This window comes from Dipodomys merriami, unplaced genomic scaffold (assembly GCF_024711535.1).
Source record: "Dipodomys merriami isolate MVZ:Mamm:240054 unplaced genomic scaffold, mDipMer1.0.p SCAF_52, whole genome shotgun sequence".
Classification (NCBI taxonomy): Eukaryota; Metazoa; Chordata; class Mammalia; order Rodentia; family Heteromyidae; genus Dipodomys; species Dipodomys merriami.
The window spans coordinates 5,481,077-5,498,826 of NW_027206091.1; the positions used below are offsets into that span (position 1 = coordinate 5,481,077).

Below are 17,750 nucleotides of genomic sequence, written 5' to 3' on the forward strand. Positions count from 1 at the left end.
ACCCTAATCAGGTGAACTCCTCCCCAGGATCTGCCTAGGTCCTGTAAGACCTGGGGAAATAGGAATAGCCACCCTGCTGCCCCTATCACCAGCAGCTTCCTGTCCAGCGATACACACACTGATAAGAACAGTCACGTGCTGGGGGCCTGATTTCTGGAGAGAATCATCTTTACCAGTGTCCTGGAATGACACTAAGATGGGTGACATGCGCCAGGAAGAGCACCCCAGTCATCACAACCCTGGCCAGGGTGGTGGCCCCCAGAGGTTGCTTCCCCCAAGGGCCTGTTGCCACGTCTAAGGCCCCATAGTCCAGGCTGGGCATCAGGGCTGTGGCTGCTGGGTGGGTGGGTGGTGGGGGGAGTCACATGCTCCATTGCACTTTTCTGGTGACTAGTGTCTTGTGATGTTCGGGAGCACCCAGACCGTCTAGACAAGCACTTCTCAAAACTGTGACTCGAGACGTCCACTGAGCGGGTGTGGCCACACAGCCCTGACCCAGTGCACAGGAAGAGCAACCACGTGGGGAAGGTGACAAGCTCGGGAATGGTGGGGGTGGGGGGGGTAACTAAAGTGAGGTGCTGAAGGCCATAGACAGTTTGTCTAGACCGAGCTAACCAGAGCTGTGCCCTGCCCCAGAGCCTGGCATGTCCTGAAGATTACAAGATCCACCAGGCACCAGGGGGCTCACACCTGTAAATCCTAGTTACTCTGGAGGCTGAGATCTGAGGATGGAAGTTTGAAGCGAGGTGGAAGGCGGCGAGGGGAGAGAAGGGGAACTCCTCTCTAATCAAGCAGAAATAGAGCTGTGGCTTCCATGGTAGAACACCTGCCTCGAGTGGAAAAAGAGCCAAGTCCTAAGTTCAAGTCCCAGTACTGACACGAAAGAAAAAAAAGAAGGCAAACAGGAGCTCCATTTCTGTGGATCAGGCAGACAAGGCTGGAGTCATGGCAGGAAATGAGGGGAGGGGATTGGCAGGTGGCTGAGCTAGGGCCGGGGCTGCAGGTCCTCCTAGGGCAGGGGTGAGGGCAGGATATCACACCCATCACTACCAGGACGAGGCCCAGCCACGTCCTGAGACAACACTGCCCTCTTCTGGCCAGTGCTGGAATATTCAGCTCATGACCACACCAGTTACCTCCAGCCTACAGCTTAGGCAACCCAGGTCTGGGGCCTCCTTGGACCTGTGTTCTAGAAGTTTCGGAGGCTGGGGAGTGCGGAGGCTGATTTGGTGGTGGAAGAGACAGGAGGCAAGTTGGTGAAGAGGGCTGTCCCAAATTAGAGCTGCTGAGGCCACATCTTGGGCCTCCCCTAACCTTGAGGGCAGTTCCTATCCTGAAAAGGGGCGCCTGCCCAGGGCCAGGGGGGTGCACAGACTGTCCTGTCCAGGGGTGCCCTTGTTCCCAGGATTTAGACATGGGCACTGACATTCCAGGGTCGCCCAGGTCCAGCTTGCCAGTCCTTGGTGTCTCTAGACACCCACGGGCTCTCAAAGATGACCTAGCGGGAGGGGGGCCCACCCCCACCCCCTGTTTGGAACTGGCTGCAGGGGCCCCCAGTGACCTTGTCAGACCCCATCCTGTGAGCGAGCACGTGGGAGGCATTTGAGTGAGAGCCCCGCCCTCGGGAGCCCCGTTGGAGACGCCCTGCCTTGCTTGCCTTAATAAAAAGGAAAATGCAAAGCAGCTGATGCTTGCCCGTGGACAGTGACCTGCCTGTGGGCTTCATGAGGCAATGCCAGGACATAACAGAAAGCTCTGGAAGCCAAGAGAGAGCCCCCCCGGCCCCCAACACACACACCCAGAGGCATGAAGATCATAGGCCCTGTACATGGCCTCACAGTTCTGGCTGGGCTGAGCGAGGGCCCCGGGGCTTTGAACCACACTAGGTCCTGTTGCCCCCTGGGTTGGGATCTGGCCCTGGCAAGCACAGAGGGACCCAGGGGCCATCAGCTTAGGGTGAGGGACGGCCTTGAACTACTCTGTTCTTGGATCATAAGCTTAACCTGCAGTAGGGACCAGTGTGAAAGTTGGCAGAGGGGCTGAGAGGCAGCCCTGCCCCGCTCCACAGAGGCCCCTGCTGCTAGGAAGATGAGAAGGTGGGAGAGTGGACACAGCCTCCTTCAAGTCCTACCCAGCATCCTTGCCAGGGCTAAAATGTCTGTGGTGACGCATGCCTGTAATCCCAGCAGTTGGGAGGTTGAGGAAGGATGATCGGGAGTTTTTAAGGGCAGCCTGGCTTTGCTATTTTGTACTTACTCCCCCCAGGTGTCTCTGAAGCTGGGTGGTCTATGGGTGGCTCAGCTATGGAGGGTAACCCTCTGAGCTCATGAGCTCAGGGAGAGAGAGAGAGAGAGAGAGAGAGAGAGAGAGAGAGAGAGAGAGAGAGAGAGAGAGAGAGAGAGAGAGAGAGAGAGAGAGAGAGAGAGAGAGAGAGAGAGAGTGTGTGGCGGGAGGGCTACCCATACCTGAGATTTCAGTGGAACTGGGATTTGAACTCAGGGCGTTAAGCTTGCCAGGCAGAGACTACCATTTAAACCACAACCCTTAGCCAGGTGCTGGTGGCTCATGCCTGTCATCCTAGCTATTCAGGGGGTTGAGATCTGAGGATTGCGGTTCAAAGCCAGCCTGGGGAAGCAAACTCCATGAGAACCTTATGTCCAATTAAGCACACACAAAAAAGCCAGAAGTGAAGCTGTGGCTCAAGTGGTAGAGTGCCAGGCTTGAACAAAAAAGCTGAGGAAGGGGCTGGGAATGTGGCTCAGTGGTAGAGCGCTTGCCTTGCATGCATGAGGCCCTGGGTTCGATTCCCCAACACCATATAAGCAAAAAGAAAAAAGCCGGAAATGGCGCTGTGGCTCAAGTGGTAGAGTGCTAGCCTTGAACTGAAGAGCTGAGGGACAGTGCCCAGGCCCAGAGTTCAGGCCCCATGACCGGACCCCCCCCCCCCAAAAAAAAAAAAAGCTGAGGAAAAACACACAGGCCCTGAGTTCAAATCGCAGGACCAGCACAAAACAACAAAAACAACAAAGCTCCACAACCTTAGCCATACCTGAGATTTGGGAGAGATGGAGGGGAAGGACTGGTGTCCCTTAGCACCCTTTCCCAGAATGCTCAGAACCAGTTCTGATACCGTAATAGCTTTATTACAGACATAAAATCTCTCTGGGGCATTGTTACGTAATCAAAGGCTGGGACCCCAGGTGCCCTGCTGGGGCGTGTGCCTGAAACATATCCCCCCCACCCTGGGAGGCCCCTGGCTTCTGAAGAACTCCATGTGACACTGTATTCCTGTTTCATACCTTACGGTGAAGTGTTGTGCCTTTTATGTTGGGATAGCGGAGTGATTTATTATTTACTGAACGCAGTAGGGCGCTCGGCAGATCCATTTCAATAAAACAATGGATTATAAATGCCGCCAGCAATCTGGCAGTGGCAGTAATCAACAAAACATGTTGTTCTAAATGCTGCATAATAAATTGACTATAATAGACTCATAATTATTCTACTGGCTACATTTCAAAGTTACACTAGAAAAACAAAATCACCAATTTGAGTTTGGCATGAGCACCAGTGGGCTTCCTCGAATCATTGCTACTTACAGCTGCACTGGGAGACACAGGTGCCACGCACTGCCCACGTGGGCCGAGGCCACAGTACCTGGGCCATGTGTGGAGGCCTGATGTACACAGGACCTTGGTCTAGACCCCTGTCCTTCAGGGACTACAGCTAAGGACAGCCTTTTATGGAGTGAGGACCCCTGTTGGGGGCAGCTGAGGGGAGAGGAAGGGCAACTGATTTCCCTGGGGGGATGCTGTGGGGAGGAGTCCTCTAGCCAGCCACAGCTGCTCCCAGGACAGGAAGGATCTGCTTATGTGGCTGCCTCTGCCTCAGTTTCCCTGAGATTGGGTTTCTGTGACCTGTCCTTTTGGGTCCCCTTTGACCCTGTGATGACAAGGTAAAAAAAAAAAAAAAAAAAAAAAAAAAAACCAACCAAACAAACGAGGGGCAGGGCTGCATTGGGCCTTGTTCAGGACATCAGCCATGGATTAAAAAGACACCCTAGATCTGAGGCAGAGGTTACAGCGAGGCCAAGACAGGGTGGCCTGGCTGGCTCTGGTGAATGTCAGGACAGTGGAGATGAAAGGCAGGGGACACTCAGTAGCTGTGAGAGGGACTGTATGCATGGGTGCCCAGAGATCCTCCCCATGCTTCGGGATGGCACCCCAGCGTGTTCCACGCTCTGTGTCAGAGATCTGGGAGCAGAATCGCAATCTTGGGGTGCAGGTTGGGGCTCTGCCCACTCTACCTCATCATACCCTCCACGAGGGCTGATTACAGCCAGAAGCCCACCTGCTACCTCCCTCCTTGAACTTGATGGCGCAATGGTGCCCGCCATGGAGCTGTGGCTGAGGCTAGCAGGTTTTGGGGAACTGGGGGAAGGGGGATCTCTCAGCACTGATACACAAGACTGGAAATGTAGACCTCACTGGAGGGGGTATCCAGCCTGGGAGACAGAAAGATCACCATCCTATAGCCCCACAGAAAAGCTCAGAGGCGCCCTGTCCTGTACCCCCTTCAGCTTATTTGTAGGATGCAGGCTTTTGGCCCCAAAGAAGGCACCATACAGACCAGTGGCTGAGACTAGGAAGTCTGGGCTGAGAGCTGTGCTCAGCTCTCTTGGTTGACCTTGATGCTAAGTGTCTGGCCTTGGCTGGGCTGTTCACATTCAGAGCAGAGCTGGGTGGCAGCAACAGCGGCAGTGGAGCCTGCCTTGACTTACCACATGTCTCCGTCCTGAATCGTGCGGTCATTGGGGGCTCCGGCGTGTCCGTAGTGCAGCACGGCGGCATTCTCACCACTGGGAAGAGGCAAGAGAGGTTGTCAAAGCCATCCACTTTCCAGGAAAGGCCAGGGAGGGCGGCTGGGTAAGGCCCACAGCCTGGGTGGGGAGCCCCCAGGCCCAGCCAGCCACAACGGGAGGCAGCAGCAACAGTGCCCCCTGCAGATCAACCTGGGCATGACTTTGCCCTCTGTGCTGGGGGTGTGGACAGCACATGCAAAGAACAGAACTGGGGAATCATATTACGTGGGCCCGAAAAACGGCCCCAAGGAGCCCCCTCCTGAAGGGTGAGGGGCTCCCCAGGATGGTCCCCCGTGGGTGGTCTCAGGAAGACAGGAAGCTGGTGGAAGCTCTATGGAGCTGCCCCACAGAGCAACATCTTTTCTTTTTTCTTTTTGGTCAGTCATGGGGCTTGAACTCAGGGCCTAAGCAGTGTCCCTGATTTCACTCAAGGCTCTATCACTTTGAACCACAGCGCCACTTCTGGTTTTCTGGTGGTTTGTTGGAGATACAAGTCTCACAGACTTTCCTGCCCGGGCTAGCTTCACACTGTGATCCTCAGATCTCAGATCTCAGCCTCCTGATCAGCTAGGATGACAGGTGTGAGTCATCAGCCCCTGGCCCGGTACGATATCTTTAAGAAAAAAGAACTGTTGAGTGTCCAAAGGAAGAGAAAAAAAAAACAACACCTGGGTATAATATTTATGGCCCCATTTGAGAGTCTTGGGAATCATAAAAGTAGAAATAATGATTTTTTTCCCCTCGCTATCCACCAGAGAAGCGCATTTCCAAGAACTGAGGTGTTCAAATGTATTATTTATGTGGGAGGACGTGTTCATCAGCGAGCGCTGTCCAGCTCCTTCCTGGCTGGGCAGGGGGCAGACTCGAGGGGCAGAGCCTGGCGGGGTCTGGGGGCCAGGCTAGCTGGGGTGAGTTCCAGAGGCCAGGGGACCACCCAGGGGTGGGAGGTCGCAGTGCATAGTGACACATGCCGCCAGGCACCCACGCAGCTATGCAAACCCCAGAGGGGAACGCAGCACTCGGGGCCATTTTTACCAGCATGCTCAGCCATGTGCAGGCGCCACCCACACCTACTTGGAATCCCCGCAGCCTCCTGCAGTTGGTGATCGTCTCCTGCCGGAGCCGTGACCCAATGATCCTTGTACTGCTGCACCAGAGTCTCTCTCTCTCTCTCTCTCTCTCTCTCTCTCTCTCTCTCTCTCACACACACACACACACACACACACACACACACACACAAGGACATAAACCCTAGTCCCCATACCCCATCACAGTTACACACAAAGCCACAATCTCAAGCTCCTAATGGGAGCCCTGGAAGGGGACAGGATGGCATAAGCTGGGCTCCCTGGTTTGTGTGGCCCAGGGACAACCTGGTCCTAGGGCTTTAGGGGTAAGTATGACCTCTAGGCTTGGGTGCCAGGCACTGGTGTGGGCAAGTGAGCTCCCTATCCCCAGCCCTTCACCCCGCCCCCCTCACCCCAACACTCCTACCCAAGACACCTGGGTATACTTACCTACAGCAGATACAGGTGTAGGAGGTGTGACGCATGCCACCCCGAGAGTAGCAGTAATGTTGGAACAGGCTGCGGGGGGGGGGGGGGGGGGGAGAGAAATAGGTTAGGCAGTCGCCAGAGGTGCATGGTCCTAATCTCCAGTGAAAATCCACAGCTCAGGTCTGGCTCTACTATGCATCCAGGAAATCCAAGACATAGCCCTGTGCCAGGGAGCTCACCACCCTGGCTGCCCCAGCAGTGTCCTGATCCTAGGGCTTGGGACAGAGAGCTCTGGGGGACAGGCTAGAGCCAGAGGTCTGTGTGTCTGTAAGGCTGGAGATTTTCCTGTGTCTCCATCGCCCACCATCTTGCCTTAGCAAGAACACAACCCCCATCCAGGCCCCATGCTGTCCTGGGCTGGACCTCTGCAGATGCAAGATGAAGGCACAAACCAGCCTAACCCCTGCTACGCGGCCACCCCGGGCAGGCAGGCTAGTAGGTCTATGGTGGCTCCAGGATCTGATGTGCTAGACTGGCCACCTTGGGGTGCTGAACCCCAGAAAGGCTGCACTGCCCAGAGCTTTGGAGTGGCTCCACCTCTGTGCCTCTTTACCCCATGCCTTGTGATTACAGGACCTTGGATTTGCACAAGCTCTGGGGGGTGAGGGGCCCAGGCTGCACTCCAGATGCCCAGCTTTGGCAGAACTGAGCTGGTGAGGGGCCCCTTCCCCCAGACCTCTCCCCCCATCCTTCTCTGGCACCAGGGCAAGCCACGGACAGAGCACCAAAGGCAGCCGTGGGCATGCCTGCCCTGCATATTCTAGGGCTGCACTGGAGAACGTTTGTGCGGAGGAGTTTAATCTTCCAGGCACCGTAAACACAAATTATGTGTAATTGTGATGATTGGGTATTAAGTAGTTGTTATGCAGAAGCAGGTCTGCCAGATTCAATCGACTTTCAGACTTGCTTTAGAAACCTCACAGGCTAATTGGGTGTCTGGAGGGGAAGTATTTCCTCCATGCAAAGGATTTCAGGAGTTTCCAGGAGATAAGGTACCCCCTCCCCCCACCCATCTCCTGTGTTCAAGGTGAAAGAATAGGCAGAAATGCCCCTTTTGCCTCAGCCCGAGACCCTTAGTCACAGCCCTGAGTTTGGAGGGTAGAGGCAGTACCCCCCACAGCCAGCCCTCCTGCATGAAGGGGCCCCTGGCAGCTTCAGAATTGGTCCCCACGATGCTCTTGTAGCTTCGGGACAGGAAGTCTTGCCCCAGCAGAACTAACTTTCTGAAGGCTACATAGCCATGATCAAGGTGATAGGACAGGTGAGCTGCAGATGACCACGTGGTGTGTGGTGATTGGCTGGGTTCAGAAAGGACAGGCAGAGGGGCAGCCGTGCCACTGGCACGTGCACATGACAAACATGTTCTGTAAAGGCAGGGCCTGGCTGGGCTTGGCGCGCTGGCCTGCAGCACATGTCCCTGTCAAATATTCCCCTCAGCAGAGACTAAGTTATTTGTGGGTTGTGGGACTTGAACTCAGAGCCTTGGTGCTGTCCCTGAGCTTTTTTTTATACTCAAGGCTAGTGCTCTACCACTTGGGCCACAGCTCTACTTCTGGTTTTCTGGTGGTTCACTGGAGTTAAAAGAGTCTCACAGACTTTCCTGCCTGGGGCCGACTTTGAACCTTCTAAAACTTCTAGAAACAAGTTTATCTATCAGAGGAGAGCAGACAGCGGGTCAGGCAGGACAGTTACACGTTCTGTCGTCACCTCCACACACCTGGTGGTCCTAGATACTGTGATTCACACACATACGATATTGGCGTAATTGCTAGCCCCTGCCTCCTTGGGCTCTCTGAAAAGAGGGGGGTCTGGGGTGCAATGACCTGGTACAGGGGGGGCACCTCCTTCAGCAGTAGAAGGGGAAGGGATGGGTCCAAGTTCCAACCAGCAGCCAGCTACACCCCTGCTGCTCGGGACCCCTTCATTTCCTCACTCCAATAGCCTGGCCGGGGCAGAGGCTGCCTTGGATCGAGGCATCCATTTGACCCAGCCTGGAGATGATCAAGTGAATGGAACAGAAACACGGCACACAGCCAGGCCTGCACCTGCGGAAACATCTTCAAGAATGGCAGCACGACTTCCCCCCTGGGGCAGGGGAACCCACAAATCTAGCCAGACTTTGTGGACCGTTCTTGGGCCCAAAGCCCAGCTTATCATATTAGACGCAAAACGTCGGCGGGTGCATGATGAGTACAAGAGGGGCGAGCAGAGGGCCACCTGTGCCCCCAAGTGTCTTTCTGGGGGACACAGTTCATCTGTGATGTGTAGTTGAGCAGCCCCCTTCCTCCCCCGCCCCCGAACACTTCTTGGCTCTGGCCTTTGGCCTGGGAACTGCCTGCCCAGGGTAACAGCTTCTCACCGACATTTCCCAAGGGTCCTGCCAACTCAGTGGCTGGGTATGTGGGGCCGGGCACCTCAGGCCTGCATGGCCCAGCTCTACATGGCCTGAGCCCCACTGCTGGCCCAGGACATTTGCCCCAATGCCTCCGCTCCTGTCAGGGAGCCTTTACCAGTGCCCGTGATGTTTTTTTGCACGGGGAAGGGGGTGGGTGCATACAGGCTTAAGATTCCTGTGGACTAAGCCAGGCCTTGCTGCCAGGCAGGCTGAGACTACAGGTAGGCTTCATGGTCCCACCAATGAGAAAAAGCAAACAGCTACTCATAGAAGCATCCGACATTTCAAATGACCCTTTGGGTGAAGCCATGCAGAGCAACCATGCACTGTGCGTGCAAGGCCTCTGTGCAAAGCTTAGTCTTATTTTCCGTTCTGATACTGGTCCTGGGGGCTTGAACTCAGGGCCTGGGCACTGTCCCTGGAGCTGTTTTGCTCAAGGCTAGCACTCTACTACATGTACCATATCTCCACACTTCCAATGTTTGTTGTTGTTGTTGTTGTTTTTGTTTTTTTGGTGGTTAATTGGAGATGAGTCTCGACTTTTCTGCCCAAGCAGGCTTCAAACCACTATCCTCAGGTCTCAGCCTCCTGAGTAGCAAGAATTTACAGGTGTGAGCCACAGGAGCCTGGCGAATGTTATCATCTTCAGGACATGCCAGTCTTTGGGGAAGGGCACAGGTCCAGACAAGCTGTCCGTGGCCTTCAACACCTCATTTATTTATTTATTTGTGCCGGTCATGGGCCCTGAACTCTGGGCCTGGGCACTGTCCCTCAGCTCTTCAGCTCAAGGTTAGTGCTCTACCACTTGAGCCACAGTGCCACTTCCAGCTTTTTCTGCTTATGTGGTACTGAGGAATTGAACTCAGGGCCTCATGCATGCAAGGCAAGTGCTCTACCACTGAGCCACCTTCCCAGCCCTCAACATCTCATTTTATTCAACCCCCCCCCCCCCCGCCGTTCCTAAGCAAGGGCTCAGCTTGTTTTTTTTCTGAGCCTTGGGTCTGGAACGATGCCTACCTCTGGCCTCACAGTCAGGGCTGCAGGAGATCTGTACATCAAAATATGGCTAACGTTGTATAGACTCCTGACCTCACAGCTGGGCAAGGGGCCTGAGCTAAGCCAAAATGAGGATCTAAGGACAATGGACTCTGTTCAGTCTGGGGGAAGGGTCCCAGGTGGGCGTGGGTAAGCAACCTGCTTTGGAGAGGACACTGGGACCCCAGGATCCCCAAAGGGGAGAACTGACCAACTTGAGCCAAGGGCAGCCACAAAGACTGTGGCTAGGAGAACGGAAGCAACGGAGAGACACGGTTCACCTCTCTCCAAGAAAGGCCTTATCAAGGTACGAGGTAATTAGCATTTTAATTGGATAATTGGGAATTCTAAATTGCCTATCTCTTATTAAGCATAACTGAGGACATAACATGACATTCAATTAACAAATCTTCCCCTTTATTTATGACATGCTTGATTAGGCTGAATGCTGGACTTCTTCAGTATCAATTATTGGGGGTAAAGGGTGGGGGGGGTAGAGGATAATTCTTTAGTTGTCAAAAGTCCTAGCCAGAGGCTGGAGGCTGGTGGCTCATGCCTGAAAATCCTTGCTGTGGCTCAAGTGGTAGAGTACCAACCTAAAGGACAGCACCCAGGCTCTGAATTCAAGCCCCAGTACCTGAACAAAACAAACAAACAAAAAGCAAAACTCTGGCTAGGACAGATGGCTAATTACACACACACACACACACACACACACACACACACACACACACACACACACACACACACACACACACACACACACACACACACACACACACACACACACACACACACACACACACACACACACACACACACACACACACACAAAATATCTTGGAAATTCTTAGAAATTACACATTAAAAAAACACTCATCTTATCATCTAGCTATGACCTCTATCAAATATCATGTTGAAGCATCTTTTAAAAATGCATAAACAGAAATTTCAAAAGGTCTGACCTATCTGCAGACCTTTGGGCTAAGATAGACCCCAAGATACACTGCCCTGAACCCTGAGAATCTTTAGGAGTGTCTGGAGTCCATTTTGCAGAACAGATCCTGACTAAAAAAATGTGCATATTCTACTTGCAGGTCTTTAGCCTGACAGGAAAAATGTATGTGGCTACAAGTGTGTGTGTGTCTCTTTCCCTGCCATCTGTCTCTGAACCTATCTACCTACTCTCTCTTCCTTCCTCCTTATCATCTATCTCTGTATCTCTGTATCTATTTATCATCCATCTACCCACTTACCCACCATCCATCCATCCATCTATCCCTCCATGAGTACAGACTCATGCACCCATACATTTACCCATGTACTTATATATACATTCATCCATCTATCTCTATCTCTGTATCTGCCTATCATTTAACTACTATCCACTTATCCACCTATTCAACTATCCATTTGTCCATCCATCCATCCATCTTTGTCTGCCACTAGATTCCCTGCAGTTTTCCTCAGAGCTGCTGAGTGACTGACAGCCTAACTTTGAATAAGTACAGGTGGCAGTGCCACAGCTTGTAATTTCCTTAACTAGCTTCACACTGTCAGATGCTGGGTGATGTCCACCCCTGTTATGATGGACACTTGTGGCCACATGCCTTTTCCCTGTCAGGAGTGGAGGGTGCACATTTTTCATTCTCAGGGCCTGACACGTAAAATGGACCCCTGACATTCCTCAGGAATTTCAGAGTCAGAGGTTGGTGCACCGTGGGTTCTATCTACCCATTGGGCTGGGGACCAAGTGTTTCACTGTTTCAGTGATGAACTGGCACTTCCGAGCATGCTCATTCCTTCTTTCCTTTCTCAATGGCTTGTTCCCTTTTGAAAAATGTGAGTGTTCATCTTTTTCTTGCTGATCCTTATGGGATTTATATATGAAGGATCCTAGGCAGTGGTATGGGTTATTGACTATGTAACAAGTTTTCTCCCTTTCCTCTTTAATCTTTCTTATAGCATTTCTGGACAGACAATTTACATTTTTATTGGCCAGGTTCAGGTTTTGTTTTGTTTGCTTGCTTTATGGCTTCTTCCTCTGGCGCCATATTCAAGAAGCCCTTCCCTGTATCTCTTGCTGCGACTAAGGCGGCAGGCAGAGCTCTGCTTTGTTTTCTTTCATGAAATACCCCTCCCCCACTGGCCAGAGCATTTGCTGAAGATGAATCTCTGCTGGGCACTGGCAGCTCAGCGGATCATCCTAGCTACTCAGGAGGCTAAGAGCTGAGAATTGCAGTTTGAGTCTGGCCTGGGCAGGAATATGAGTGAGACTCTTATCTCTAGTGAACCGGAAAAAAAAAATCCCAAACAAAAACAGAAGCAGAACTGTGGCTCATGTGGTAGAGCACCAGCTTTTGGTGAAAAAGCTAAAAGATAGAAACCAGGCCTTAAGTTCAAGCCCCAGTTACTGGCACAAATGAACACACACACACACACACACACACACACACACACACACACACACACACACACACACACACAGACACACACACACACACAGACACATACACACACAGACACACACAGACACACACACACGCACAGACACACACAGACACACACACACACACACACACAGTAGAAAGGCTCTCCATGAAGGATGGAGATGATTTTCTTCCCTTCCCAGGAGAACAGTCAGGTATGCAGTGCCCCTGGGGAAGTGATGAGGGAAAGAAGGAGGGAAGAGGGAGCGAAGGACTTCCTCTGAGCCAACATTTCCTACAGCCTGAACGGCTGAGATGATGTGTACACAGATCATTGTGTTTACTTGATGCGTTAAGTATTTATTTGGAAGTTTACCTTCCATTTATCCTGGTAAATTATACTTCAGCGTTCCCTCCTGCCAGGGATGAAACGCTTCCTTTCAATGCGTGTTTAAAGGGAGTCATGAAGGACTCAATTTAAGGAAAACTAGTAAGCAGATAATAGCGGATATGGGTTAGAGACCTGGCTGAAAGCACCGAAGTGCCGTGTGAATGGCTGAGGCTGACAAATTCCACTCTAAGGTTTCCATGAGGAAAAAGGGCAAATGCAGGAAGAGCTGTGTCCCTAGCAGGAGCAGGAACTATGGCAGCCTAGGCAGCAGGGTCAGACCCCATGCAGCTAAGACAAGCTTAGAGTCTTTTTTGTATGTGTGGTAGCACTGGGGCTTGAACTCAGGACCTGAGCATTGTCCTTTGGCTTTTTCACAAAAGGCTAACACTCTACTGCTTGAGCCACAGCTCCCCTTCTTGCTTTTTGGTAGTTCCTTGGAGATAAAGAGACTTATGGACTTTCCTGCCTGGGCTGGCTTCGAACCTCAATCCTCAGATCTCAGCCTCCTGAGTAGTTAGGATTGCAGGTGTGAGCCACCAGTCCCTGGCTAAAATGCTTAGAATCTTCTAAGCATCCAGAAGGCCCAAGGTAGAGCCGGGCCTGCAGAGGAGGAGGCCAGGACTGGGCAGGGAGGGCCAGGCCTCGGTGGGTTCTAGCTGGCAAGAGCTCTTCCTGCCTTGCGTGTGGCTGTGTTTCACAGAAGTGGGTGATCCATCAGCTGTGAATGCCAGGAGCCCGTCTTCTAACAAGCCTTCCCAGGTCTGCTCAAAACCTCAGCAGACAGAGGGAACCATGGGAACACCATTCATCACTTTCAAAGTCTTTATCCACTTACGATGATAAATGGGGGTTGTTCTCAAGCTGCCCCTACAGAAAGACCAGCCCAGTAAAGAGGAGATGCTGCCAGCGGCGTGGGGGTGGGGTCAGGAATGTGCCTGATCAGTGTCTTTGGAGCAGCCCATGCCTGAGCTGCCTCTGTCAGAGGGTCTGGACCACAGATCAGAAGGGGAGGGTGACTCAGGCACTGTACTGGCTCTTCATGAGGCTGAGATTTGAGGAGCACAGTTCGAAGCCAGCCTGGGCAGGAAAGTCCATGAAACTCTTATCTCCAAGGAACCAGCAAAAAGCCAGAAGTGGCGCTGTGGCTCAAGTGGAAGACCATCCAGGCCTTGAGTTCAAGTCCAAGTACTGGCACAAAAAAAAGGTATGGGGGGCCGGGCGCTGGTGGCTCACGCCTGTAATCCTAGCTACTCAGGAGGCTGAGATCTGAGGATCGCGGTTCAAAGCCAGCCCGGGCAGGAGAGACCGTGAGACTCCTATCTCCAATAAACCACCAGAAAACCGGAAGTGGCGCTGTAGCTCAAGTGGTAGAGCGCTCGCCTTGAGCTGAAGAGCTGAGGGACAGCGCCCAGGCCCAGAGTTCAAGCCCCACAACCGACAAAAAAAAAAAAAAAAAAAAAAAAAAGGTATGGGGGAAGGAGGTGTGCTTGGATAGGGCAACAAGAATTCCCAGCCAGAGCCCTGGCACCCACTCCCACTATGCAGACTGAGAGATGGGGGTGGGGAGGGACGGCCACAGGGGCGCCTCATGTGTCCCCCACCTGCACCAAGATGTGTCCTCTGAGTCCACAGAGGCAAGAGAAAGATCCACAAGCCTTCATTGCTTCTCTGGTTGATACCTCCAAACACAGAGAGGGTCTGAGGAGTACTCCCCCGACAGGGGGGTTCCAGACACAATCCCCCACAAATTTCTATCACTGAAAACCTATTTACCAATAGCTCATTAATAAGGCCTAAGTCCTTTAATGACGGGAAGATTAAACTGTGTTTGAAATAATCCATTTTTAATTAAAATGTTATATCCTCTCTTGTTTCTGGACATATTCAAGAGGAAGCCTTCACATGTTTTATTTTGTTTTTTAAAATATATATTATACAAAGCCAATAATTAGAAGAACGCATGCTTTTAATTATATTTTAATTATTCCTCACCTATCAACACAAAGTTAATATTCTTTTTTATCTCTTTTATTTTTGTGTGTCAGTACTGAGGCTTAAATTCAGGACCCGGGAGCTGTCCCTTAGCTTTTTCACTCAAGGCAAGCACTCTGGGCTATACGTCTACTTCTGGTCTTTTGCTGGTTATTGGAGATAGAGTCTTACAGACTTTCCTAATCAGGTTGGCTTTGAACCTCAATCCTCAGATCTCAGCCTCCTGAGTAGCTGGGATGACAGGTGTGAGCCACTGGTATCCATCTAGGTAATACGGTATCTATCATATGTGGAATCGATTTCTGCCGTCTGTGGGAGCAACTAAGGTACCTGGAGACCCATGTCCCGACCTGACAGAAAGACTGGAACCACCAGGCTGGTACAGTGTCTCCTGGTCTCTGGCCCCCAAAGCAGCTGGCTCTGAGGCAAGGATAGAGGTTAAGTGAGGAGATTGGGCCCCATCCTGTTGGTAACAGGGCAGGAAGTCCCCAGATGCCTCCACTCCCTGGTCTGTACATTCTCTGCATTATCTCACCAGGATAACCCATGTGAGCCACCAAATCCCTCACCAAGATTTAAAAAAAAAGATCTACATACTCCTAATGAGAGGTCGGACAACATCTGGCCACATCTGTGGGAGCCATGGTCCCATCTGCTGTGCTGGACCATCCTGAGACTGCTATGGGGTGTCAGGAAAGTTCCTCGATGTTCTCTCCGCCTATGTCTTACACAGAAGAGACTGCTCCAACAGCTCACACTGGATTAACTGAACAAATCCCCCCAGGAAGCACATAGCGTCTGCTCACAGGACATAGATGCTAGCCCCAGCTGTGAGGAGACAACTCTCCTGAAAGGAAGTTGGGTGCCAGCAATCTATCTGCAGAATTGGTCAACAAGAGGCTGCCAGTTAAACATTTCCCGCAGTGAGATGCTAGAGAAGGCTGACCAGCCCAAGCGTCAGTCCCCTTGGGAAGGGGGGAATCTAGATAAGTGCACTGCAGTGGGGCACCACAGGGTACCCCAGGTTCCCTGAAACAGGTTTCCACTGTATGTGGGAAGAACCCAGCAAGACCTTCCACTCCAAAGCCTGTTTGACTGGAATTGTGGACAGATGTGGAGCGTGTTCGTTGAAGCAATCAGAGTGGGTGGGGGCCTCAGTATTGCAGGACTTTCTTTTTTCTTTTTTGCAAAGTTGGGGATGAAGTTCAGAGCCTTATTATGCCTACCAGACAAGCATTCCACCACTGAGCTCCAACCCCTCCTATCTTGTTTAGAATGTTCTATATGCACTGCAGGTCCCATTGGTGTGTTGATATATATATATATATATATATATATATATATATATATATATATATATATGTTTATATTTGTATATATTTATATTTGTATATGTTTATATATATATAATCAGAGTAAAACTATTTTAATCTGAAAAATGCTTTGGGGAAGAGATGAGAGCTACTTATCAAAGATCAGCTACTCAAACAACACGTCTTTAAACGCAGCAGAGATCTGCAACAACTCTGTGAAGCTGCCACAAGGGGTCACTCGTGTACACCGTCTGCCACCTCCTTGGAGCACCTTGACAAACCTGCCCAGGCTATAAGAACCACACCGGCGGATCTATTTTCTACACTACTGCGTGAGCAGATTATAAATACATAAATAGGCCAACTATGCCAGGTGCCAGTGGCTCACATCTGTAATCCTAGCTACTCAGGAGGAAGCCAGATAGCCTGGGCAGGAAAATCTATGAGATTCTTATCGATGATAGGGAAAAAAAGGAGACAGAAGTGGAGCTGTGGTGCTGTAGAGCACCAGCCTTGATTGAGTGAAAAAGCTGAGGGACAGCACTCAGGCCTCAAGTTCAAGTCCCAGTACTGCTACCAGCACACCAGCACATGTACACATGGCAGTGGGGGGGGGGGGGGAAGGGAAGAAACAAAAGCTCCTCTATCTTCCTACTCTGGAGTTGAATTCTTAGGCCAAACTAGTACAAGCAGAGAAGTAGGAACAGGAGAGAGAGAAACAGAGAAACAGCATCATCTGCTTTCTCGGCTAAGTAGGTACTCTACCACTAAGACGCGCCTCATCCATCTTTTTACGTATTTATTTTTGAACTAGGTGCCTTACACTTTGCTCATTGGCGTGTGCTCCACTGAGCCACATTTCAACCCCAGGGATGGGTTATTTCTTGTCTCTTCCTTTCCTTTCTTTCCCTCTCTTCCTTCCTTTGTTCCTCTCTTTCCTTCCTTCCTTCCTTCCTTCCTTCCTTCCTTCCTTCCTTCCTTCCTTCCTTCCTTCCTTCCTTCCTTCCTCTCTCCCTCCCTCTCCCTCTCTTTCTTTTCATGACTCACCTCTGTGGGCCACCCCCCAACACCAAAGAGCCCATTCTTCAGAGAACCAAGGACAGCGCTGGCTACCACTGCAGTGCAGGGCGCCAAGGCCAGGACAGGGAGAATTAAACACCCACTGTGCCTTGGGCACTGTTGCAGGGAAACCCCAGGGATCTGTCTCCTTGGGAACAAGAAGGCCCTCTGCCTAGGAGCACTGGGAAATGAGCTTGCCACCAGAATAGATCTAGCAGATGTGGACAAATCGCCTGGCGTGTATAAAGTATCACTCTTTTCAATCCCCTTGGATAGAAAACAGCCCAGATCTGAATGGACTTCTGGTCATGGCTTCTAAATCCATCCACCATTGGCCTGCTTTCATGACACAGGGCTGGGGCAGAGGTCAGGGGCCCTAGGGCTCCCAGCATGCATAGCCTGAAGACAGTGGTCATGCCATGGCCCTAGTTTTCTCTCTCTCTCTCTCTCTCTCTCTCTCTCTCTCACTCATACTCTCACACACACACACACACACACACACACACATTCTTTTGGAGACACTGCCAGCTGTTTTGTTAATTCTCCAGATGTGCTGGCCGCCCGCAGCCACAGGCCCCTCTCATCTTTCTATCTGCTCAGGTGTTCTTGGGGAAAACCAGAGTTGTTTCTACCCCACCAGGCCTGGGAAAAGCAGGTGGTCTTCAGGCTCCAGGAGCTACACAAACACCTCAATCAATTCTAACCCAAGTGGGAAGGGC

The 17,750-nt window shown here is 51.6% G+C and overlaps 1 protein-coding gene across 1 annotated transcript in view; it reads right to left on the reverse strand.

Annotated features, from left to right (window-relative positions):
• Positions 1 to 17,750, reverse strand: part of Pepd (peptidase D) — a 90,986-nt gene that overhangs the window by 17,091 nt on the left and 56,145 nt on the right. The window contains exons 10-11 of the mRNA XM_069998567.1: positions 6,379 to 6,447; positions 4,781 to 4,858 (exon numbers count right to left, since the gene is read on the reverse strand). Of these exons, the coding sequence (XP_069854668.1) occupies positions 4,781 to 4,858; positions 6,379 to 6,447 (147 nt within the window). The remainder of the gene's footprint in view (positions 1 to 4,780; positions 4,859 to 6,378; positions 6,448 to 17,750) is intronic.